Source organism: Arachis ipaensis, chromosome B5, assembly GCF_059453495.1.
Source record: "Arachis ipaensis isolate K30076 ecotype BB chromosome B5, ASM5945349v1, whole genome shotgun sequence".
NCBI lineage: Eukaryota > Viridiplantae > Streptophyta > Magnoliopsida > Fabales > Fabaceae > Arachis > Arachis ipaensis.
The window spans coordinates 12159902-12184264 of record NC_142440.1 but is presented as its reverse complement, the minus strand read 5'-3'; the positions used below and the strand labels follow the sequence as shown (position 1 = coordinate 12184264).

At 40.4% G+C, this 24363-nt stretch overlaps 1 protein-coding gene and 1 pseudogene across 1 annotated transcript; one reads left to right on the top strand and one right to left on the bottom strand.

Annotated features, from left to right (window-relative positions):
* Positions 1 to 2199: 2199 nt before the first annotated feature.
* Positions 2200 to 2861, top strand: LOC148563397 (uncharacterized; annotated as a pseudogene).
* A 9263-nt stretch (positions 2862 to 12124) lies between these two features.
* Positions 12125 to 13945, bottom strand: LOC107642909 (AAA-ATPase At2g18193). The gene has a single exon (XM_088489156.1). The coding sequence runs from the start codon at positions 13710 to 13712 to the stop codon at positions 12291 to 12293; it is 1422 nt and encodes a 473-aa protein (XP_088345282.1). The 5' UTR covers positions 13713 to 13945; the 3' UTR covers positions 12125 to 12290.
* Between the last annotated feature and the right edge of the window lie 10418 nt (positions 13946 to 24363).

Here is a 24363-nt window from a genome sequence, read left to right as displayed (position 1 = left end):
AAAGGGGGTGTCACCTACAAAGACACTCCGACGCCCAAGTTAGTGAAGTGTGCAGGCAAGAAAGGGGTGATGTGATATGTGACGTACCTTGGGGGAAGGACAAATCCTTCCCCTTATATACTGTGTCAGGGGTGGGCCCTACAAGGACAGGTCCACTTTCTCTAGGACGTTCTCCCACAGCCGTGAATGAGCTGTCCGGGACGCGTGTCTGGGTCGGTTATGGGGCGCATCACCCGTGACCGTCTGGGTCGGGTGGCGCTCGGGTCGGGCCGACCCGTGGAGGGTTTGGGCCAGGCCGTAACAGTGCCCCACGCGCCAGTGGTAGCCGTGGGAGCTATCAGTGGCGTGTTACTTCGCGTTTCATTCATCATCGTTAGGTCGGCCGCTCGTGGAAGGGACATGCCCCCTGCGCGCGTGTCTCTTGGTTGCTGGAGAAACCGTTTGCCGCTTCGTTCCTCGCGCTGAGCATTAAATACTCATAATGGGTTGCAAAATCCCGTGTGTAAATACTATCTTGCCCCCAAATCTTTCGCGCTTCCTGGATGGCAGTTTTTAAATAGTTCACCTCCCACTTTTTCTTTCTTTTTATGCTTCTGTTTCTTCCATTTCCTTGCTATCTTCCTTTTCCTCGCTCAAAATTTTCAGAGTGTTGTTGCAGTTTTCTCGAACATCTTCCTCTCATCCTTCCAGCTTTCGCAACAAATTCAGGTAATCCTCGGACTTCTCTTTTTTCTACTCTGTTGTTGTTTGCTTGTTGTTAGTATTTGCTTGTTCTTGCTGTCTTGCTTGGAATTTGTGGCTATATGACCTTTTGATGCTAGGTAGACGTGTTAGGGGAGGGGTACCATTCCAGGGTAGATTTTTAGGTGGCTTTCAGGATAGGTGTAGCCTTGGCCATGCTTGATCTTAATTGTCGAATAGGATAAACGTAGTTTTTTGGGTTTTTCCGGGCTCCCGACCTCATAGACTAATGGAGTGGTACCCCTACTGTAGGTATGCTTCGCGTCGTCTCCCAGACTTCCACCTCCGCGGCGAACTATGACCCCTACGCCTGGGTGACCTCAGACATAAAGGACTCGCCGAACCAGATGGACCTGGAGGAGTTGACGGAGTTCCGACAAGCCGGATATCTGTGCGGGGGGACAGATGAAGAGACCAATTATGAGACCTTCGTCCCTGCGCCCAACGAGCATTTGTACGAGATTAATTTCCATTCTCCCCGGGTCGCCGACTGGATTTGGTTTTACAATGCCATGTTCACCCAGGTCGGCGTCCGGCTGCCGTTCTCCGATTTCCAGATGTCTCTCCTTAATCGGATATCCGTGTTGCCGTCGCAACTCCATCCGAACAGCTAGGCTTCTATCCGCTGTTTCGAGATGGTCTGTGAATATCTCGAGCTGCCGGCGTCAGTGGATGTTTTCCTCTTCTTTTTCAACCTTACCAACCCCTCCAAACAAGGGAAGGCGAGGAAAGGGTTTTTGTCTTTCCGGTCTGCCTAAGGCCGGAGGATATTTGGCCTGTTCGAGGACTCCTATCATGGGTTCAAGGACAAATTCTTCAAAGTTCGCCCTGCTAAAGGTCGCCATCCCTTTTAGTTATCGTTAGAGGGGGAACGCCTCATCCCGACTTATTGGAGTTTCGGGACGGGGTCTAACTCTTTCATAAAGGTGACCTACAAGGGCATGTCCTCTGTAAATAAAAGGATCGCCAATGTGTTGTATGCTATTTTCGGGAAGAACTCCGTGAACCTCCACCTCCTTATGGGTGAACGGGAGTCCGCCAGGAATTATATTTGTGAGCTATTCTGCCTTGTGTTTTTGCATTGCTTGTGTTTTTTCCCGACTTCACGACTAACGTGTTTGGTTTCCTGTTGTAGTGGAGATGTCTGCTTCGGTAACTAGACTTGAAAATTTGGTCAAGACCTTCTTGGAGGATAGCGATGATGAGAAGGCTGACGAGAAGGATGCCGGGGAACCGGGGGGCCCTTCCGGGGAGAAGGAGGATCAGGCCGTGCCCTCTCCCTGAGACACCGGGATGTCTTAAAAGGATCCAGCCGAGGTGCAGGCTTCCCCCATTCCCGAAGAGGCGGCCGTTGGTGGGCACTCGTCTCCTATCCATCAAGAATATGATGATGTGGACCTTATTCATACCCCCAAGAAGCGGAAGGCATCTGCCAGCCTGGAAGGGACTCTCACCATCATGGAAAGAAATTTTGATGCTACGAATTTCATTGACTCCCAGCTGATCCCTGGGACGGAGGAGCATTTTCATGGGACTGACCTGGCTGGGCAGGCGAGATGGATGTACCGGACTCTGCTCCGGGGGGCCGTGATAGCTCGAAAGGCTGAGTTCGAGTTGTCGGGAATGCAGGCTCTCCGAAGGAAACTCGAATCTTCCGGTAAGGCGAACAACGACTTTAAGGTGCAAGTCGAGCTGCTCCAGAGTCAGTTGTCCGAGATGGGGGAGAAGCTCAAGGCTTCTGAGGAGAAAGCAACATCTACCGGGGAGAAATTGAAGGCTTCCGACGAGACGGTGGCCCGTTTAGCTGAATGGGAGATGACCCTAGAGAGCCAGATGAACACTGCTCAGGGTCGGGTGGCGGTCTTGGAGAAGGAGCGTGACCAAGGAGCGTGACCAGGCCGTCTCGTCGGCTAAAGCCGCTAAAGCCGAGGTCGAAGAGCTCAAGAAAAAGCACAAAGCGACCAAGGAGCAAGGGAAGAACGCGATCTTCATGACCGAAGATGCTCTGAAGGCCCAAGTGAAGATCGTGGCTCCTGACTTCGACACGTCGGCTATTGGGGTTTTCAAGACGATCCAAGACGGCAAGATTGTTGACATGCCTCGGAAGTGATTTCTTGTAACTTTGATTTGGTGTGGATTTGTTGAACATTTCGTCGTGACTTTATAACTTTTATGCTTAACTGGTCGCTTGGTCGACTTATCGTTATTATCGTTTATCTTGCTTGGTGTTTTATTTTCGTTACCGTCTTTTCGGGGCGGACTTATTGCTTGTGTCCGTTTTGCCGTTTGCGTTGGTAACCCGATTGGGGTCGTCGTGGTTTTTTATTTTTGAAACCGTTGTGGTCTTATTATTGCGGCCGTTCGATATGGCTATGGTTCCGTTGGCTTCCCGGGGTGATCAATCCTGGGTTGCCGTTTACGAGTATGATCTCGCGGGGTACGCGTTGGAATGTAATGGAAGAATTTGGACAAGTAAGAATTAGTCGTTAGCTAGACAAGTTCGTGAACACAGTAGGCATTTGATAAAAGTAAATAATTGGGAATTAACATTTGATTAAAGTAAACCTCTATCCAGCTTATCAGGCCACTTGGTCGGGACAACCAAGTTACGAATAGAACCTCCTCAGGTTACCTGCGTTCCATGTTCTCGGGATCTCTCTGCCGTCGAGTCTTTCCAGCTTGTAGGCGCCTTTGCCGAGCACTTCTTTGATTCTGTAGGGACCTTCCCAATTTGCCGCCAGTTTTTCTTCTCCTGGGGTCGGTAAACCGACGTCGTTGCGTCATAGGACGAGGTCTCTTTCCTCAAAGTCCCTCCTGAGGACTTTAGTGTTGTAGGCAGGGCTATTCTTTGCTTCAGTGCTGTTTCTGACAAGTGGGCCATCTCTCTGGTCTCTTCCACCAGGTCCTTTTCCACCGCTTCGTGTACTCCTGCGAGGAGTAACCGTGGACTCGGTTCGCCAATTTCCACAGGTATCACTGCGTCAACCCCGTACGTTAGGCGAAAGGGGGTTTCCCCGGTGGAGCTTTGCTCGGTTGTCCGGTAGGACGAGGGGACCGAAGCGAGCTCGTCGGCCCATGCGCCTTTCTTGTTGTCTAAGCGCTTCTTGAGGCCTAGTAGGATGACTTTGTTTGCGGACTCCACTTGTCCGTTCGTCTGGGGATGTTCTACTGAGGAAAATCTTTGTTTTATCCCCAGGCCGGTGAGGAATTTCGTGAACTTCTTATCAGTGAACTGCGTCCCATTATCCGAAATGACGATCTCCGGGATATCGAAACGGGTTATCACCTATCTCCACATGAACTTCCTACAATTGGATGAGGATATGCTGGCTAGTGGTTCAGCCTCTATCCATTTGGTGTAGTAGTCGATGGCGACTATGAGATATTTGACTTGCCTTGGGCCAACCGGGAAAGGCCCTAAGAGGTCGACTCCCCATTGAGCGAAGGGTCGTGTAGATGTCAGTAGGCTCAGCTCGAAAGTCGGCGCTTTGTGGAAGTTGGCGTTTTCTTGGCACTTTACGCATTTTCTGACAAATTCTTTGGAGTCTCTCATCATTGATGGCCAGTAATATCCAGCTCGGATGAGCTTCCTTGCTAGGGCTTTGCCCCCGATGTGGTGGCCACAGCATCCCTCGTGGACTTCTCTTAGTACATAGTCCGTCTGGTTGGGGTGTAAGCACTTCAATAGGGGTTGGCTGAGGCCCTTTCTGAACAGTTGTCCTTGTATGATTGCATATTTGGCCGCCTCCCTTCTCAATGTTTTGGTCGCTTTCTCATCACCAGGCAGCTTGCCATGTTCCAAGAAGTTTGTGATGGGGTCCAGCCAGGAGGGGCTTGACTCCGTCAAATGGAGGGCAACCGCTGGTTCCTTCACCATGCCCTGGATGAGAGACCGGTTGCCTGCTCCTGGCTTCGTGCTTGCTAATTTAGACAGGAGGTCTGCCCGTGTGTTCCTTTCTCTTGGAACGTGTTGGACCGTGACCTCTTGGAACTGCCTGGTCAATTCTCTAACCTTTTCTAAATACTTTTGCAGGAGGGGGTCCCTGGCTTGATAGCTCCTGTTTACTTGCGAGGTGACGACCTGTGAATCGCTGCACACTTTCAGCCTTGTTACCCCGACTTCTCTGGCTAAGGTTAGTCCACCTAAGAGGGCTTCGTATTCCGCTTGATTGTTCGACACCGGAAATTCGAACTTGGTCGACTGCTCGTAAATGACTCCCGCCGGGCTCTCTAAGATGACCCCGGCTCCCCCGGACGTCTGGTTGGAGGCCCTGTCTACGTGGAGCCTCCACCGTATGCCCGTTTCCTCGTGGGGATCACCCGTTACCTCTACCAAGAAATCTGCCATCGCCTGTGCCTTGATTGCGTGTCGAGGCTCATACTGCAGGTCATATTGGGAGAGCTCGATGGCCCAGGTCATCATCCTTCCTGCCAAATCGGGTTTTTGGAGTACTTGACAAATTGCTTGGTCCATTCTCACGATTACGCGATGGCCTTGGAAGTACTGCCTCAACCTTCGGGAGGAGGTTAGGAGTGCCAGCGCCAGCTTTTCCAGTTTGCTGTACCTCAACTCTGTGCCTTGTAGAGCTCTGCTTACGAAGTAAATCAGTTGCTGAGCCTTCCCTTCTTCTCGTACGAGCACTGCTGCAAGGGCTTCCTCTGTTACTGCCAGGTAGAGGTAGAGTGGCTCTTCAGCCTTGGACTTCCTGAGCACGGGCGGTGCTGCTAGGATCTCCTTGAAGTGGTTGAATGCTTCCTCACACGCCGGGGTCCATTCAAATGCTATCCCCTTTTTCATCATATTGAAGAAGGGCAGAGCTTTTGCTGCCGATGCGCCGAGGAAACGGGATAACGCTGTCAGCCTTCCTGCCACTAGTTGGACGTCTTTGATACAACCCGGACTCTTCATCTGGAGAATGGCTTGGCACTTCTCAGGGTTGGCTTCTACTCTTCTTTGGGTGATCATGAACCCTAAGAACTTCCCAGCCTCGATGGCAAAGGTGCATTTAAGCGGGTTGAGCCTCATGCCGTGTTGCCAGAGGGACGCGAACACGCCCCCCAGGTCGTTTAGGAGATCGTCGGGTCGGGTGGTTTTTGCGAGGATGTCGTCCACGTAGATTTCTACTGTCTTGCCTATGAGCTCGCTGAATATCTTGTTCATCAGTCTCTGGTACGTGGCGCCATTGTTTTTTAGACCAAATGGCATTACCTTGTAGCAGTAGATCCCTCCCGGCGTTATGAACGCTGTCTTGTCCTCGTCGGGTCGGTGCATCGGTATCTGATTGTATCCGGAGTAGGCGTCCATGAAGCTCAGATATCGGTACCCCGCCGCTGCATTGACGAGCGCGTCAATGTTGGGGAGGGGATAGCAGTCCTTGGGACATGCCTTGTTGAGGTCGGAATAGTCTACACACATTCTCCACCTCCCATTGTGTTTTTTCACCATGACCACGTTCGATAGCCAAGTCGAGTAGTCCAGTTCTCGGATGAACCCTGCTTCAAGGAGGCTGGCCGTCTGCTTGGCCACCTTCTCTGCCCTTTCCTGCGACATCTTTCTCCTCCTCTGGGCCACTGGCTTAGCCTCCAGCTTGACGGCCAGATAGTGTGACATGAGCTGGGGATCTATCCCTGGCATGTCGGCCGGCGTCCAAGCAAATAGGTCGGCATTCGCTCTGATCATCTCCATCAAAGGTTCCTTTAATTCATGGGGAGATTTCTATTTATGAATGTGAACTTCTCCTCCCCGTCACCGACCCTAAATTTTTCCAAGTTCCCCTCTGGCTCGGGCCTAGGCTTGTCGTCTATTCTGGCATCCAGGTCGGCAAGGAAGACCCTTGATGCTTCTTTGGACTTTTTCCTGAGAGAAAGAGGCTGGCGTGGTCGCAAGCGACTGCCGTTTCCAAGTCCCCTCTGATGGATCCTACGGATCCGTCATCCGTAATAAACTTCATTACGAGCAGCTTCGTACTAATCGCTGCCCCAAGGTCATTGATGGTTTTTCTCCCCAGGATGACGTTGTAGGCTGTAAAGTCTCGCAAGACTACAAAATCGGCCATTACTGTCCTACGCTTCTGTCCTTGTCCCATGGAGGTCAGTAGGGAGATGATCCCATCCGGCTTGATGAAGTGGTCACCCAACCCTACCACACCGTGCTGGTGGGTCGCTAGGTCAGCGTCACGCAGTCCCAAGGCATCAAAAACGTTGCGAAACATAATATTCGAGTCCGCCCCTGTATCCACTAGGATCCTTTTGACGAGGCCAGTTCCGACTCTGGCCGTGATGACCATGGAGGGACTTTCTGGTACCTCGTCGAACCATTGGTCTTCGAGGCCGAAGAAGATGGATGGGAGTCCCCGGGAACTTCTCGCGGGCGAGGAGGAGACAGCCAGGACTTTGGCGTCTTTCTTCTGTGCCGATCTCGACCTCGGGGCGGAATTCCTCACCGTTACTACGTTCACCACCGTGAGACCCTGGTCGTCCTCCTCTGGTTCTTGGCGTCGTTTTGTCGCCCGGGGCCTGTCCTCGCCCTCGTGATCACGATTCCGTCTCCCCGGCTCCCTTATGAGGTGGGAAAATCTGGCTAGCTTTCCGTCCCTAATTGCTTGCTCCAGGGCATCCTTTAGGTCGAAGCAGTCTTGGGTCTTGTGCCCGTAACCCTTGTGATATTCGTAGTAAAGGCTTTTGTTTCCCCCCGTTCTGTCCTTCAGAGGTCAGGGTCTCGACAGTATCCCCTTCTCGGCTATCTGTTGATAAACTTCCGTGATTGGTGCCGTGAGGGGGGTGTAGTTGGTGAATTTCCCTACTCGGGGAAATGGCTTTGGCGCCTTACTCGGACCGCCGTCCCTAGCATGTTCCTTTTGTCTTTCTCCACCCTCGTAGTGGCGGGTTTGGTTGTAGGGGGGTTGCCGTTTGTTGGCAGCTACGACCCAGCTGACTTCTTCGTCGTTAATATACTCCTTAGCGACGCATTGGATCTCCTGCATTGTCCATACTGGCTTTGTGGTGAGGTGCTTCCTGAAGTCCTCGTTCAAGAGCCCGTTAGTCAAGCATAAACTCGCCACCGAGTTCGTCAGCCCGTCGATTTCCAAGCATTCGTCGTTGAAGCGATCTAGGTATTTCCTGGTCGGCTCTCCGGCTTTCTGGGTCACCCCTAGCAAATTGATCGGGTGCTTGGCTTTGGCAATTCTGGTCGTGAACTGAGCCAGGAAGGCATGGCTGATGTCGGAGAAGCGGGTTACCGAGCCCTGCGGGAGGTTATTGAACCACCGTATTGCAGGTCCCGCGAGGGTGACTGGGAAAGCGCGGCACCTTACCTCGTCTCCCACTCCCTCTAGGTTCATCTTGGCCTCGAAGGTCGTGAGGTGTTCCAGCGGGTCTTGCGTTCCATCGTGCCTCATGTCCGTTGACTTGTCAAAGTGTTTTGGCAGCTGGACCTCGAGTATGGAACGGTGGAATGGGATCGCTCCCATTATCACGGGTCCCCGTGTTCCCGTCGTTCTTCCCTCGTCGTTCTCCCGACGAGTGTCCTCGTCCCTGCGATTAGCGGTACGCCGCCTCTCACGTCTGGCGTAAATGACGGGGTCATGGCGTCTTCTTGCGCGCCCTCACTCCCCGGTGCTTTCGGACTCAGCTTGGGGGGTAGGCGTGCGTCTGGAGCGAGAACGGGAGTGACTCTGCTCTGGGGTGCGTTGGTCGCGTTCCCTATCTGCTAACCGGCGTTCCAGGTCTTGCATCCTATGCGTAGCTCTTGCATTATTCTGGCGTGGTTGTCGCCAGTCCCCCCAAAGGGGCGTCCCTCGTGTGACTGTGTTGCGTTCCTCGGAGGCGACTTGGGATGTTGTCGGGTTTCCGTCGCGGCGGCGTCGCCACCGGGCACGGCCTCGTAGCTTGTCCCAGTTTGGACTAGCACGAAGTCCATGGACATGTCCCCACAGACGGCGCCAATGTTCGGTAGGTCGGTTACCGGACGATTCGGGTTTGGACTTCCGGGGAGTGGTAGGGGCTCGTCAGGTCGTGGACTGCCGGGCTGGTATGTGCGAGGTCCCGAGCTCTTCACGCGGAAAAGGGGGGTGTCACCTGCAAAGACACTCCGATGCCCAAGTCAATGAAGTGTGCAGGCAAGAAAGGGGTGATGTGATATGTGACGTACCTTGGGGGAAGGGCGAATCCTTCCCCTTATATACTATGTCAGGGGTGGGCCCTACAAGGATAGGCCCACTTTCTCTGGGACGTTCTCCCACAGCCATGAATGAGCTGTCCGGGACGCGTATCCGGGTCGGTTGTGGGGCGCATCACCCGTGACCGTCCGGGTCGGGTGGCGCTCGGGTCGGGCCGACCCGTGGAGGGTTTGGGCCAGGCCGTAACAGAAATGTTTGGTAACCAAAGAAATCAGCCAAAAACAGCAATAACTTGCTTTATTTAGTATTCATTAATTATTGCGACAATTAATAAATGTTAAATAAGGCAAGTTCTGTCTGTTTTTTTTTCTACAATTAATAAAAGGCATGCACGTATCAGGTATGTATGTTTTGTGTGTTCCTAGAAATGAAAATGAGTTTAATTTTGATGAGAAATTAAAGATGCTTCTCTATTCTTTTTTAAAAATGCTATTTGTACATTAAAATTAGTCACTAAAATCAGCCACCAACATATTTATGAATAAATACATATGTGGTTTAATTTATTTTCAATGTATATTTGTATTTCAATACGTATTTTATACTGTAGCTGATTTTGATGGCTGATTTTAGTATACACATAGCATAACTCATTTCTTTTTGAGTGTTAGTGAGTTTGAATAATGATAAATATAATAGTATCATTCATGTGAATTAGTGATCTTGAGACCCATTAATTATGAGTATTCTATTTACCCCTATATTTTTTATAGCTCCATTCAAAATGATATAGCAAATATAGTTATTTGGACAAAAACTAATGCCGCTAAAAAAAATAAATGTGCTTTGTGGGAATCATCAGTCTATAAAGATTCAAAAACATATTCGAAAACTGATGCATGTATAAACTATAGAAAGTACATAACAGGTATCGCTTCCACGCATTACCTAAGCAGGAAGAACCAAGGACAACATCCAAATTGTGAAGGTTTCGTGTAAGGAAGAAAGTCAAGAGGCATTTTTTAATGGTAGAATAACAGAGCGCAAAATGAAACTATAGAAACAGATGAGCTCGTGAACAAGTATGATTGAACATGAGAAATTCCAAGAAAAGAAAAAAGAGTCCAATGTAATGGGATTAAGGACTTCAAAAGATTTTCCAGTATTTCGTTAGTAGATTACTAATAGCTATGCATAATTGCATACACAATTATATTACAGAGGAAGAACAACAAGGGCTATTATTCTGCTTCAAAATTCCATCTGATCCCAACACAAGATAACCCGAAACCTTTTTTTTTTTTTTATAGTTAGGAATGAGATTCGAATCTACGACCACTAGGTGAGTATAGAGAGATTATGTTATTTGAGTGATAGTTTGTTGGCAACTCAAACCCTATTTTAATCCTACTATAATAATAATAATAATAATAATTAAAAAAGAAAAGCAATGTGTCTTATAGATTAACTAGCTTTAAATTTAAAAATAAAACTAAAACTATAAATCAAATATTAAATATCTAGAATATAAATAAATAAAATTTAAGAAATTAAATTGAAATGATTTTATATAATTTGAGTATTTTTAATAATAAACTATTTTAAAAATAACAAATTTAAAAGCATATGTTTTAGTCATTTTCACACTGATTAACAAGTTCAAAAACCAATAGTTGATTATGAAAGGATTTAGTAAAAGGAAAAGTATGAGGAGCCAATGGAATATTTATACAATGTGTACAATGGAAGTTTAGAGAGTATTAGAGATATAATCATTAGTGTTATCTTTTCCCATCAGCTGAAGCTTTTGGGATGAGTGGTATCATGCATGGTATTAGAAACCTAGATCCGAAAGGTCAAGAGTTCGAGCCATAGTGAACTCCAAAATCAGTTTAAGCTTTTGGGAAGATGTTTATTATCGTTAGTACTCGGATGGTTATTCTAGATAGTATGGGAGATGTTCATTTTGTAACTCAATAGCCCATTGTACACATTGTACAAATAGTCTATTGTCTCCCTAGCGGGATCCTTAGTAAAAACATCCTTATTTAGGCAGCGTCGAAGAGTTGTTGGCAGCATATGAGCCCCATCTAGGGGTGCACAGACCCGGCCCGGCCCGATCCCGAACACTTTAGGGGCTAATTTGGTGTGATTTCATTGGGTTTAGGGCCGGATAAGGGTCTCAAAAATAGACTCGGTCATTATTTCGGGTCGGGTCCGGGCCATAGCTCGGGTCACCCGAAGTCGGCCCGGTGGCCCGGTTATTATACACAATTAATATTTTGTGTTATTAGTGATGGATCATGACTATTCTTATGTGGAATTTAAGTATTGTAAATCTTAATATTTTGTGTTAGTAGTCATTATAAGACTATAAGTTAATGTTTTATGTTTAGAATGCATAATATATTGTGTTATTTGTATTAATTTAAATATTTGGTATTATTAGACAATATTAGTATTGATTGTAGTTTTGTTTTAGTATTGATTGTGGTTATGCTTTAATTTTAAAGAAGGGTTGGTTCTTGTTATATTTTTCTAAGTGAATTTTACCATGTTAAATAATGGTTGGAGTCTTGAAAATTTGAATATTTTTACATGCTAGCTTACAAGAAGGTATCAACGTAATGTAATGTTAACGACCCGGTTTTTACTCGGTATAATTGTGGCCCAAAAGTGTATTGGTTTCATCGGGTTTAAGATCGGGTTCGGGTCGGGTCTAGGTCACATCAAACCCGACTTCACCCGGCCATGTGCACCCCTAGTCCCATCGCAGGGAGTTGCCGCCACCACCAGTATTGGTGTGGGGATGGGATTGGACTAAAAGTGCCGAAACTTGGAATGGAAGAGCAGCTATGCTGGCACTGCTGCTTCTATTGTTTGCAGAAGTAATTACGTTAAATATTCGTTAAAATCAACCGCTTAAATTAATAATTAAAATAAAATATATATTAAAATATAAAATAAATATTAAAAATAAATTAAACTATATATATATATACACACATAAATATATAATAATTAATTTTGTTTCAAAAGACAGTACTAGTGAGGGATTTCTGCACCAGTATTGGCCTTGTTTAGGTGAATTAATAAATAAATAAATGAATATTAAAATTCCTGCCCTGACCTACCCTCAGAGGCAATGGAACTTGGTTTTTGCTTGTATGTATATTCATAACTGCTAGCATCACGTATTATTTTGATGCTTGCGACTGTGCTGACTGCTTTGAAAAATAATGGAATATATAAACATTAAAACAAAATAAAACAATTTGAAAAGCGTCCACTTATTCACGATAAATATCACGATACACAAGATTTTTGGCAATGAAGTGGTTTTTCAGGTTTAAGGAAAACCCATGTACATCCACACAACCAAAGGACAAGTTTGATTTATTAATGTTGTCTCATTGGTCATAATGAAAGCTGCTAAGTTGATTGTGTAGTAGTAGTAGTAGAAGTGAATTGCAACTCCACTTGATTCTGCGCGTCCATCTGTGTGAGGAATTTGACAATTGCTTCCAAAGAATGATGAGGGTCCTCGTATCTCATAAGGTGCTCAGCCACAACTGCAGGGGTGACCTCTGTTTTTTCCAACAAGTCATCGATCTGCTGAAAGAGAGGGTGATGGCCATCAAGTCCAAGATAATTGGAAGCCAAGACTCTGAAGCCTTTACCCTTAAGAAATGACAAGTTGATGTGCATGTCCATGCGACCCGGCCTCAGCAACGCCCCATCAATCCTCTCTTTGTGGTTTGTGGTGAACACCATGATCCTCTCTTCTCCACAGCTTGACCACAACCCATCCATGTAGTTCAGCAAACCAGAGAGTGTAAACCCCTTTCCCTTCCCGAACCCGTCCTTGTCACACTCTGAATCTTGGGGATTTGAAAGGCCTTCCGTTGCTGATCGAGGCTGCACCTCTTTGTTACAATCAATGTCTTCAATCACAATAATGGAACGGTTTGATGTGTTCCTAATTGCTCTCATGAGATCCGAGTTGGAGAAAACAGAGTTAAGCTCCAAATCATACACATCGAACTTCAAGTAGTTAGCAATGGCCGCAACCAAGCTAGATTTCCCAGTTCCTGGAGGTCCGTACAAGAGGTATCCCCGTTTCCATGGCTTCCCGACTCTCTTGTACAGCTCCTTCCTCCTCAAGAACCGATCCAAGTCATCAATGATGGATTTCTTCAACTCAGGATCCAAGGCAAGCGTGTCAAAAGTAGCAGGGTGAGTTAACTCACTCTGTTCCCAGTAATCACAAGACCTGGAGTAGATTTTAACAATCTTCTGCTCCGCTTTCATGGCCTCGTAGGTTCTCAGCACATGAGGTATGTACCTCTCCATGGCTTTCTCTCTCTGCTTCTCATGGAAGCTCAATATGAATGTGTACTTGGGCTTGGAGGAATCCTTCTCGGTTTTCTCATCGAGCATCCACGTGAACTTGCTTCCTTCAAATTCATCCACAACTTCATGGTTTCCATCAACGGCAAGCACGAGGTTCTTGCAGTCTTCAAGCTTGCCAACTTTGAGTGTCTTGTAGGTTCTGTTGATCCTTGAAGGAAGGTATTCGTGTGCGGCATGGTAGAGTTCGTTGCGGTTCTTGCCGGAGGTTCTGTCCCAACTGCGGTCGATCTTGAGGGAGACTTGGTTGCCGGACTGGAACTTGGCGAAGAAAGATTCGAGCTTTGTGGTGATCAAGTTACGAAGTTGACGAGGAAGCATGTCGTTGATTGCTGTTCTGAGAAGCATCATGAAGGTGGAGAAGGCAGCATATAGCTCGAACCATGATGATGCTGATGGAATGCCTGTGAAATAAGAAGAAACGTTTTTTGTGTATAATGCCATTGAATTGATGAATGATGATAGGGCACTAGTGTCGCTTTTATACTACCTTCTCTTTCAACTACTATCCATGTGTGTTTATCAGTGTATGTACGTACTACTTGCACCCGAAGGCATCTTTCTCTTTTTTTTTTTTTCTTTTTCAAAAAGGAAAATAATATAATTACACTATGCAAACTAGAAAGTTCACCGAAATGCAAGGGTTATGACGTTGGGTAATGATATCACGTACGATGCTTCATCATCACTTGTTTTTTAATCTTTAGACTTCTCATGCTTCACTCACCCTTCGTATCCTTCTCGTATCTTTTCTACACCTTATATTTTAGATAGGTCATCATAGAGTTTGTGTACTGGAAAATATTTTGTAGGACCAAAGTTTTGTATAGTAACTAAAATTGACTTTATAGATTAAATAATGTCATTATACTCTTATAAATTATTTTAACACAAATTGATTTTCTGTCAAGTTTTTAGCATAAATTATTTCTCGCTCGCTAGCTGTCCTCGCTCGCACTGCTCCTCTTTTGTCCATGGTTTTCGCTAGCGCGGCTCTTTTCTTATCAACAGTTCATTACTGCTTCTGCTTTTGCTTTCTATCAGAGTCCTGATTTTTTTAGTTGTTCTTATTGTAAAATTTATTTTTCTTTTTTATTTAGCTTATTGGTAATGATTGATTGGTGATTAATGATAAAAGCTACTGTTATTAATAAATTATGATTTTAATAGAAATTAAAATTTAAATTAGTTTTTTTTTTAATTTGAATTTGTTTCAATTGATAAGATTCAATTAGATTTTGGGAAAAAAGTTTAATTGAAAAAGAAAAGAATAGTAGATCTAAAGATCAATTTCAATGTTTATTATCTCCCTCTCTTTTGTAGGATATTTGAAGATTAATTCAATTTGAGTCTTTTTTTTTTTTTTTGCTTTGTGATTTTGAAATGTGCAGTGTGTTTTGATGGTGAGAAAGTGAGAAAAAGAAAACAAGTGAGAGAGAGTGAGAGGAAGTTAAAGAAGAAAGAGAGAGGATAGAGAGGGCAATAGTGATGATTTGCTGGTAATTCTGTCACGGTAGACAAAGATATTAGTAATTGACTAGTTAGAAGATGGGTGAGCGAAAAAAAATACGAGAGAAGAGAAGAAAGTAGTTTTCCTTTGTCACATATATCACTATGTTTGTCACGTTAGACTAGGGTGGCAAAGGGACGGGTTATTGTTATACTCGATTCCGTTCTATCGTACAACAATTCGTATAAAATTTGTCATATTTTTATTTGCGAATAGTAAAATATTGAACTCTAATCCGTCTCTGCGGGTATTCATTCCGTCCCAATAATTATTAAAATCCAATAAATAAAATTAAATTTTAAAATTTATATAATTATCATTACGTACATAACATAAATTAAAGTAAAAATTTAAATATAATATAATATTATTAATCATTTACTAATTATTTTACATATATTATATATATTATATATTATATATTAAAATCATATATATTATCTATATAGCAGGGCGGGTAGGGACGGATATTACCTAAATCCGACCCGTTCTGCCCGTCTCAAAAACCTGTCCCGCTAAAAATCCGTCCCGCATTACCCGCTTCGAGCGGGTAGAGGCAGGATGGGTACCCGCGAATTCGAGTAGCATTATCATTTTTACGTTAGACCAAAATGTTAATGGATCACTTTTATTTTTAAGGATGTATAATTTTAGCGTGTTTTTAAATTATTTAAAAGTATTTTTGTCAATAATTAAAGTTAATAGTATTTTTGTTAGCGTCAAAATAATTTAAGGGTGTTTTTAGTAGTTAACACCATTTAAATACTACTGAAAAACATATATAGCGTCTCATTTACAAAAAAAAAAAAAAAAATCTCTCGCTTGGTTAGCAGGTGCGTGGGTCCGGGGACTATGTCACTATGTGGAGCTATCCGACGCCGCACGCGTTTAAGTCACACACATACATTCGCGGAAACTTACCCCAGATGAGCCACTTCAGTGTGTGTTTTTAAAATTCTACGTTGTGTTTTCTAACGGTAAGATAAGAAGTTGTCAGGTAAAATACTTGCAGCACTACTACTAAGCACTAAGCAGTAGTGCTTCCTCCAAATGTATATATTTATTTTGACAGTTAATTTTGATTAATTTTTTTCTAATAATGTTATGCCATAATAATAATTTTAGATGAGTAGTGTATGTAAATATAAGGGATTAGATTTGTGATAAGCTAAAAATCACATCGAGATGTCAATCATTCCCTACTCTTGGACTTTGATAATTTCATGGAAGGAAGCGTGGGATAGGTGTTAAAGTTGTATGTTTAGGAAATTCATTAGTGAATTGCTAAATGGAAGTAGCAAAAGGGAATACGTTTAGTCGTTTAGCATCCACCCAATGCCGACAATCTTTTGAAGATCTAGTATTATATTTGGTTTGCTCTTCACTCTAGAGAATCAAAAAGAATACGACCGACCGGAAGAAAACATTATTATAAATAAGAAGAATTAACTGTGTGTATAGACAAATGACAAGGATTTGATAGCGAAATGAGGACTGTCTGTTCTAGGAAAGTGGATGATCGATGTAATAGCTGATTGTATGTAGTATCGCGTCATCACCATAAAGGATCCACTTTATTGCAATTCTTTTCACAATAATAATCCATTAATCCTAGTATATTATTCGCTAATTAACCCCTCTCTGATATGACGTTGACGAAAATAAATTTTAAGAAGAAAAGGATAAAAGACAGAGTAGCTTTTAGTAATACAAATATGATTAGAATAGAACATTTAGATTAAATATTTATAATTTTTAATTTATTATATTCCGGTTAGAAATAAGTTTTTATGCAAAATATTATATTTGTTTTATTAGTTCATTAGTTATAAACTATGACAAAAATCAATTTTCCAATATCAACTATAACTATATAAGGTATAATTGATGTTAAAAATATTATTTTTATACTAAAAATTAATTATTAAATTTATTATTATATATTTATATATAAATACATGTATTATTTTATAAATTTTTAATGTGTATTTTAAATTTTAATATGTATTTTTATAAATGATTAGTTTGATCGCTAATATTTTTTGTACACGTAATATGATTGATGTTTTTGTCATTTTAAAATAATTTTAAATTATGAAAACAATTTGTATTAATAATTTTATGAAAAAGTATATGGAATCAAGATGTAATCAGCAAAAGAGTAAACAACTTAACTAATTTATAATTATATTTAATTAATTTTATTTGTTTTTAATTTATAATATTTGATATTAATTGCTTCTCACCCCAAATTAAAATTCTGAATGATACGTTAGAGAAATAGGGGCGGCGATCACGGAACTTCCAACAATCCCGATTCTTAGTATATAAAAAAATTTATAAAATATATAAAAGAATATCCATTTAGTATGAAAAAGAAACATTCTGATACTTAGTAGAAGAAACATCCTAATGCCTAGTATAAGCACCATCCACGTAGAGATTTTGGATTCACCCAGAGACATTTGACTAATTTTTTACTGGTACCCTCTTGATTCTCTAGCATTGTTGTAATCTTATTACACATTCAAGCGTTTTTGTTAACTAAATTAGCCAAAACAGAACAAAAATCACTCACAAACATATGCACGTAAATCACACATTTTTTATTTTTTTATTTTTTGTATTCCTTATTTCTCTTCATGCGTTTTTTCTCATTGTTATTCTTTTGTTGTTGCTGTTGTTACTGCATTTTCTTTCTTTTCCTCCTCTTTTTCTTCTTGGTTATTGTTATTGTAAAATAACTAAATAAATAAATAGGGAAGAGGTAACAAATATAAAATATAGAAATATAATTACATAACTCTACTAGTAATATTCACTAGAATTACTATATCAATATAATGGATATAATTAATATATTTAATTATATTATAATAAAGTATATAAGAGAGAGAATAATATGAAAGAGAGAATGAAGAATATTTGCTATTCTTATTATTGTTGTAGTATGTTGTACGTAAGGTTATGAAGCCTTATTTATAGCTGTACAAATTCAACCTTCATTAAAGGTTGGTCTCAAATCTCTCTCTTGAAAACTTCAACCGCCCAATATCATTAATGGGCATCCACCTCATGCCTTATCACAATACTCCCCCTTGGATGACCATTCAAGATAATTGCCTCATTAAAATCTTACTAAAGAAAAATCCAGTGGAAAAAAATCTTAGTGAAGAAAAAAGAGTACAATATCCTTTAGTGATGGGGACTGCCTCATTAAAAACCTTGTCAAGAAAAACCTAATGGGAAAAAACCTGACCAAGAAAAAAAGAGTACAGTCTCCCCCTCTTGCCGACATCATTTAATGTCTCGAAATCGGCGCATCCCAATCTCATATACCAATCTTTCAAAGGAGGATTTTGGGAGTGACTTTGTAAATAAATATGCCAGATTATCACTTGAGCGGATCTGTTGGATATCAATTGTTCCTTGATTTTGAAGATCATGAGTGAAGAAGAATTTGGGAGAAATATGCTTTGTTCTATCACCTTTGATGTATCCGCCTTTAAGTTGAGCAATGCATGCTGTATTATCCTCAAATAGGACAGTTGAAGCTATCTTATGATCAATCAGTCCACATGATGATAGAATATATTGAATCAGACTCCTCAGCTAAAAACACTCGTGACTAGCTTCATGAATCGCCAGTATTTCAGCATGATTAGAGGAGGTTACTGCTATCGTCTGTTTCGTGGACCTCCATGATATAGCTGTACCACCATATGTGAACAGGTATCCCGTTTGAGATCTCCCTTTATGTGAATCAGACAAGTATCCGGCATCTGCATAGCTAACTAGTTGTGACTTGGATCCATAGGGATAAACAATCCCATATCAACCGTTCCATGAAGATATCAAAAGATTTGCTTGATTCCGCTCCACTGTCTTCTGGTTGGAGAGGAACTATACCTTGCTAGTAAATTCACCGCGAATGATATGTTAGATCGCGTATTATTAGCAAGATACATTAGCGCCCCAATGGCACTAAGATTTGGTACTTCATGACCAAGGATATCTTCATTCTCTTCTTTAGGACGGAATTGATCCTTCTCCACATCCAAAGATCTTACAATCATTGGGGTGTTTAAGGGATGTGACTTATCCATATAAAATCTTTTCAAGATCTTTTCTGTGTATGTTGTTTGATGAATAAAGATCCCATTTTTTATATGCTCGATCTGCAGGTCGAGACAAAATTTAGTCTTTCCAAGATCTTTCACCTCAAACTCTTCTTTTAGAGCTTTTATAGTTGTTGGAATCTCTTCAAGAGTCCCAATGATATTTAAATCATCAATAAACACAGCAATTATAATGAATCCAGATGCAGTTTTCTTTATGAAAACACACGGACATATATCATCATTCTTGAATCCGTTTTTGGCCAAATATTCAGTAAGACGATTATACCACATTCGTCCAGATTGCTTTAGACCATATAAAGATCTTTGCAATTTGACTGAGTATAACCCTTGCGAATATTCATTGGATGGTTTAGATATCTTTAGTCCTTCAGGGACTTTCATATAGATATCTCGATCTAATGAGCCATACAAATAGGCTGTTACCACATCCATTAAATGCATATGCAATTTATCATATGCAGATAAACTGACCAAATAATGCAATGTTATCGCATCCACTACAGGAAAATACGTTTCTTCATAATCTATATCGGGCCTTTATGAAAAACCTTGTGCCACAAGTCGGGCTTTGTAGCGCACAACTTCATTTTTCTCATTTCGTTTTCTCACAAATACCCATCGGTATCCAACAGGTTTTACATCTTCAGGTGTACGGACTACAGGTCCAAAGACTTCACGTTTTGCAAGTGAGTCTAATTCAGCCTTCATGGCTGCTTCTCATTTTGGCCAATCATTTCTTTGTCGACATTCTTCGACTGATCTTGACTCAAGATCCTTACTTTCATGCATGATATTTAATGCCACATTATATGCAAATATTTCATTGACAATTGTCTTATTTCAGTCCCATTTCTCTCCTGTAAAGACATAATTTATCGAGATCTCATCATTTTCACAATTTTCAGGTACCTGAACGTCTTCTGGCGTTAAAATTATATCAGAATTTTAGACAACTGCAGGTGTCTTTACTGTGTCTTTTTCAACAGGAATAGTATTTACCTCTTTTCTCTTTTGAGGATTTTATCTTTGGAATCGACAAGACAGCCACGCTTCTGGCGTGTATTTGCTTTAGTGGCTATTTGTCCTACTGGGACATCAATTCGAATTGGGGCATTTTCTGCCCTGCCACGCTTCTGGCGTGAATTTACTTCAATGACTACTTGTCCTACTGGGACATTAATTCGAATTGGAGTATTTTTCTCTAGTATATAAGATTTGGTTATCCTCTTTGTATCGAAAAATGCATCAGGCAATTCATTTGCTAATCTTTGCAAATGTATAATCTTTTGAACTTCTAGTTCACATTGTCCTGATCGAGGATCTAAATGCATCAACGATGATGCATTCCAATTAAGTTCCTTTTCAGGAAGCTTATTCTCTCCCCCTAATGTTGGAAATTTTGATTCATCAAAATGACAATCCGTAAACCGGGCTTTAAATACATCTCCAGTTTGTATCTCAAGATACCTCATTATAGAGGGAGAATTATATCCAACATATATTCCCAAATTTCTTTGGGGTCCCATTTTGATACGATTAGGTGGTGCAATGGGAACATATATCGCACACCCAAATATTCTTAAATGGGAAACATTTGACTGCTGGCCAAAAGCTAATTGCATAGGAGAGAACTGATGGTAACTCGTTGGCCTCAAACGAATAAGTGTTGCGGTATGTAAAATAGCATGCCCCCAAACCGAGGTTGGGAGATTTGTTCTCATAAGTAAGGGTCTAGCAATTAATTGGAGGCGCTTAATAAGTGATTCTGCTAACCCATTTTGTGTGTGAACATAAGCTACTGGATGTTCAACACTTATTCTATTAGCCATAAAATATGCATCAAAAGCTTGGGAAGTAAATTCACCAGCATTATCAAGATGAATTGCTTTGATTAGATTTTCTGGAAATTGTGCTTTTAATCAAATAATTTGAGCCAGTAATCACGCAAACGCCAGGTTGCGAGAAGATAATAAGCACACACGTGACCATCTCGAAGATGCGTCTATCAGGACCATAAAATATCTAAAAAATCCACATGGTGGATGAATAGGTCCACATATATCACCTTGAATCCTTTCTAGGAATTTAGGAGACTCAAATCCAATCTTTACTAGTGATGGCCTTAAAATTAACTTTCCTTGAGAACATGCAGCACAACAAAATTCACTAGTTTTAAGAATCTTCTGATTCTTTAGTGAATGTCTATGAGAATTTTCAATAATTCTCCTCATCATGGTTGTTCCTGGATGACCCAATCTATCATGCCAAGTTATGAATTCATTTGGGCTAGTAAACTTCTGGTTTACAATGATATATGATTCAATTGCACTAATCTTGGTATAATACAACCCAGATGAAAGTGAGGGTAACTTTTCTAATATAACCTTTTTATTTAAATCATGAGTTGTGATACATAAATACTCATAATTTCCCTCGTTCATTGTTTCAATATGATATCCATTTCGGCGAATATCTTTGAAACTCAACAAGTTCCTCAGAGACTTGGTAGATAATAGTGCATTATTTATTATAAATTGTGTTCCTCCAGGAAACAAAATTATAGCTCTTCCGGAGCCTTCAATCACATTGCCTGAGCCAATAATAGTATTAACATATTCTTCTTTTGACACAAGATGGGTAAAATATATATTACTTTTGAGAATAGTGTGCGAACTTGCACTATCCGCAAGGCAAATATCTTCAGGATATGTCCTTGCCATTTTTCTTCAAAAACAAATAATGATAATAATAATAAAATGAGTAAAGGTACATGCACAGTAAAATTATTCACATGAATACTTAACAAACACATACACATATCAAACTATTCCATCATTGATCAAATAGCCAATATTTCCTTCAGGATCCTCAAAGAAATTAGATACATCATAATGAGTGGTAAAATTTTCATCATTTGAAACAAAATTTGTTTCCTTTTCTTTGTCATCCTTTTTCAAGGATACTTGATAAAGATCAACTAGGTGCCTTTGGGTACGACAGGTACGTGACCAATGGCCCTTTCCACCACAACAGAAGCATTTATCCTCAATTGATTTACTTTGTCTATTGTTTCTTTCTTTATCCCACTTCTGGTGAGATCATTTTTTATGAACATAATTTCTTTTCCTTCCATAATTTTTCTTGTTATCAAAATCTTGCCATTTACCTCTTCTGGGGTTAATTACCACATTTACTTTAGGAAATGGGGCAGCGCCAACTGGGCGCGCTTCATAATTCCTTAAAAGTAACTCATTGTTGCGTTCAGTAACAAGAAAGCAAGAAATTAACTTAGAATATTTTTAAATTCTTTTTCTCGATACTGCTGTTGCAGGAGCACATTCGAGACATGGAAGGTCAAGAAAGTTTTCCCTAACATATCGGGCTTGAGGAAGTATCACATGATTGTACCTTTCTTCAAAGTCTTTCCACAGATCTGCAAGATCTTTTAATGTGGGATATTCATTTTTCAATCATTCGTCAAGATGACGATGAAGGAAAATCATGGCCTTGACTTTTATCTTTTTGGAATGTATTATTTTCAGCCTCAATGGTATCTTCAAGATCCATTGAATCAAGATGGATTTCAACATCTATATCCATGATAAATAATTATTTCCAAATATATCAAGAGCATTATATTCAAGATGAAAGAGTTTCGACATAATAAAAATGTGTTACCTGGAGTCTTCCTAAAATTTGATCAGAGTTTCGTGCTGATAACGTGTTGTAAAATAACTAAATAAATAAATAGGAAAGAGGTAACAAATATAAAATATGAAAATATAATTACATAACTCTACTAGTAATATTCACTAGAATTACTATATCAATATAATGGATATAATTAATATATTTAATTATATTATAATAAAGTATATAAGAGAGAGAATAATATGAAAGAGAGAATGAAGAATATTTGCTATTCTTATTATTGTTGTAGTATGTTGTACGTAAGGTTATGAAGCCTTATTTATAGCTGTACAAATTCAACCTTCATTAAAGGTTGGTCTCAAATCTCTCTCTTGAAAACTTCAGCCGCCCAATATCATTAATGGGCATCCACCTCATGCCTTTTCACAACAATTGTAACATTTTTTATTTCTTCTTTTTTATTTGATTTTTTTTTTGTTTCTTATTTTTATTCTTATTAAGAGTGTGAAATAAGAAGCAGTATGAGTAAGTAAAACAAAAAGAAAAAAAAAGATGATAATGAAGAAGAAGAGAAGGATAAAGAGTTTTAAATTGTGCAGATGTTATCCAGAAAAATAGAACCAAAATTTTTTAACCGTGACACGAAATTTTTTTTAATTTTGACACCAAAATTTTTCAATTATGATACATGTTCTTTTTAAGAGGGTGAAATTAAAAAAATTATATGAATGTAAAACAAGATGATGATGGTGACGAGGATGGTGATGAAGAAGAGGCGCAAGAGGAAGAGGAGAAATAAGAGTTTTAAATTGTACAGAATTTATTAGAAGTAGTACTGAAATTTTTTGGCTATGATACAGATTTTTGTTCAGACTTAAGAAAAATTCCAATGGCCAAAATATGAGGCCCTGTTTTTTATAAAAGTAGAGGCCAACCATTGGAGAAAAAAAGTGAGTTCCAGCGTAATTTCCAAGAGAAGAGAGTTTTCCTGAGCAGGAACTTTCATCATCCAATAATAACTTGCCACGTGGTAAGTAATTATAAAAATAAATAATTATATAAATTAATAATTAATAAATAAATATATTAAATAATTATATTTTTATTTAATTTAATTTATATTAATTATCTAATAAAATCATTTAAATAATAATTAACTAAATAATTACATTAAATAATTAAATTGTATTTAATTTATTAATAATTATAATAATTAATTACCTCAGTTAGGAGAGAAAGATTTTGCACTATACCATCAATTTCTCTAAAAAAAAATGCCCAACTTTGGAATATGCGGCAGCATCGACCGTTGAAAGAAGACTTAACTAAATACATATGGCAATTTTACAATACTTGGCATTAACTATAGAGTTCCACTATAATATATTGCGTATTTTACAAATTAGTTTAATCTCGAATTATATATTGTGCACTATTGTTATATACGAAGTTATTAATTTTTTTTAATATTAATATTTTTAATAGTAAATTACTTTTGAATTTATAAATTTTAATAATATTATTACAAAAAATAATAACTATATTAATTTTAATTAATTAATTAAGTGGAGTCACAATAGAGACTAAAGTTAGTTCCTCCTAATGGAGAAGAGAGAAATTTTTTAAATTTCTATGTACTATTTTTGACGTAAAAACTTATGTGAAGTTACTTTTTATGACAGATGGGCCATAAATAGGGACTATGATGAGTTCCCTACTGGAGATGGTCAACCAAAAAATAGGAACTCAAAAAATTTCTCTCTTCTCCATTAGGAGGAACTAACTTTAATCT

Bases quoted from the DNA above. Each gene is read 5' to 3' on its own strand.
- LOC107642909 (XM_088489156.1), bottom strand. From the start codon at position 13,712: ATGGCATTATACACAAAAAACGTTTCTTCTTATTTCACAGGCATTCCA.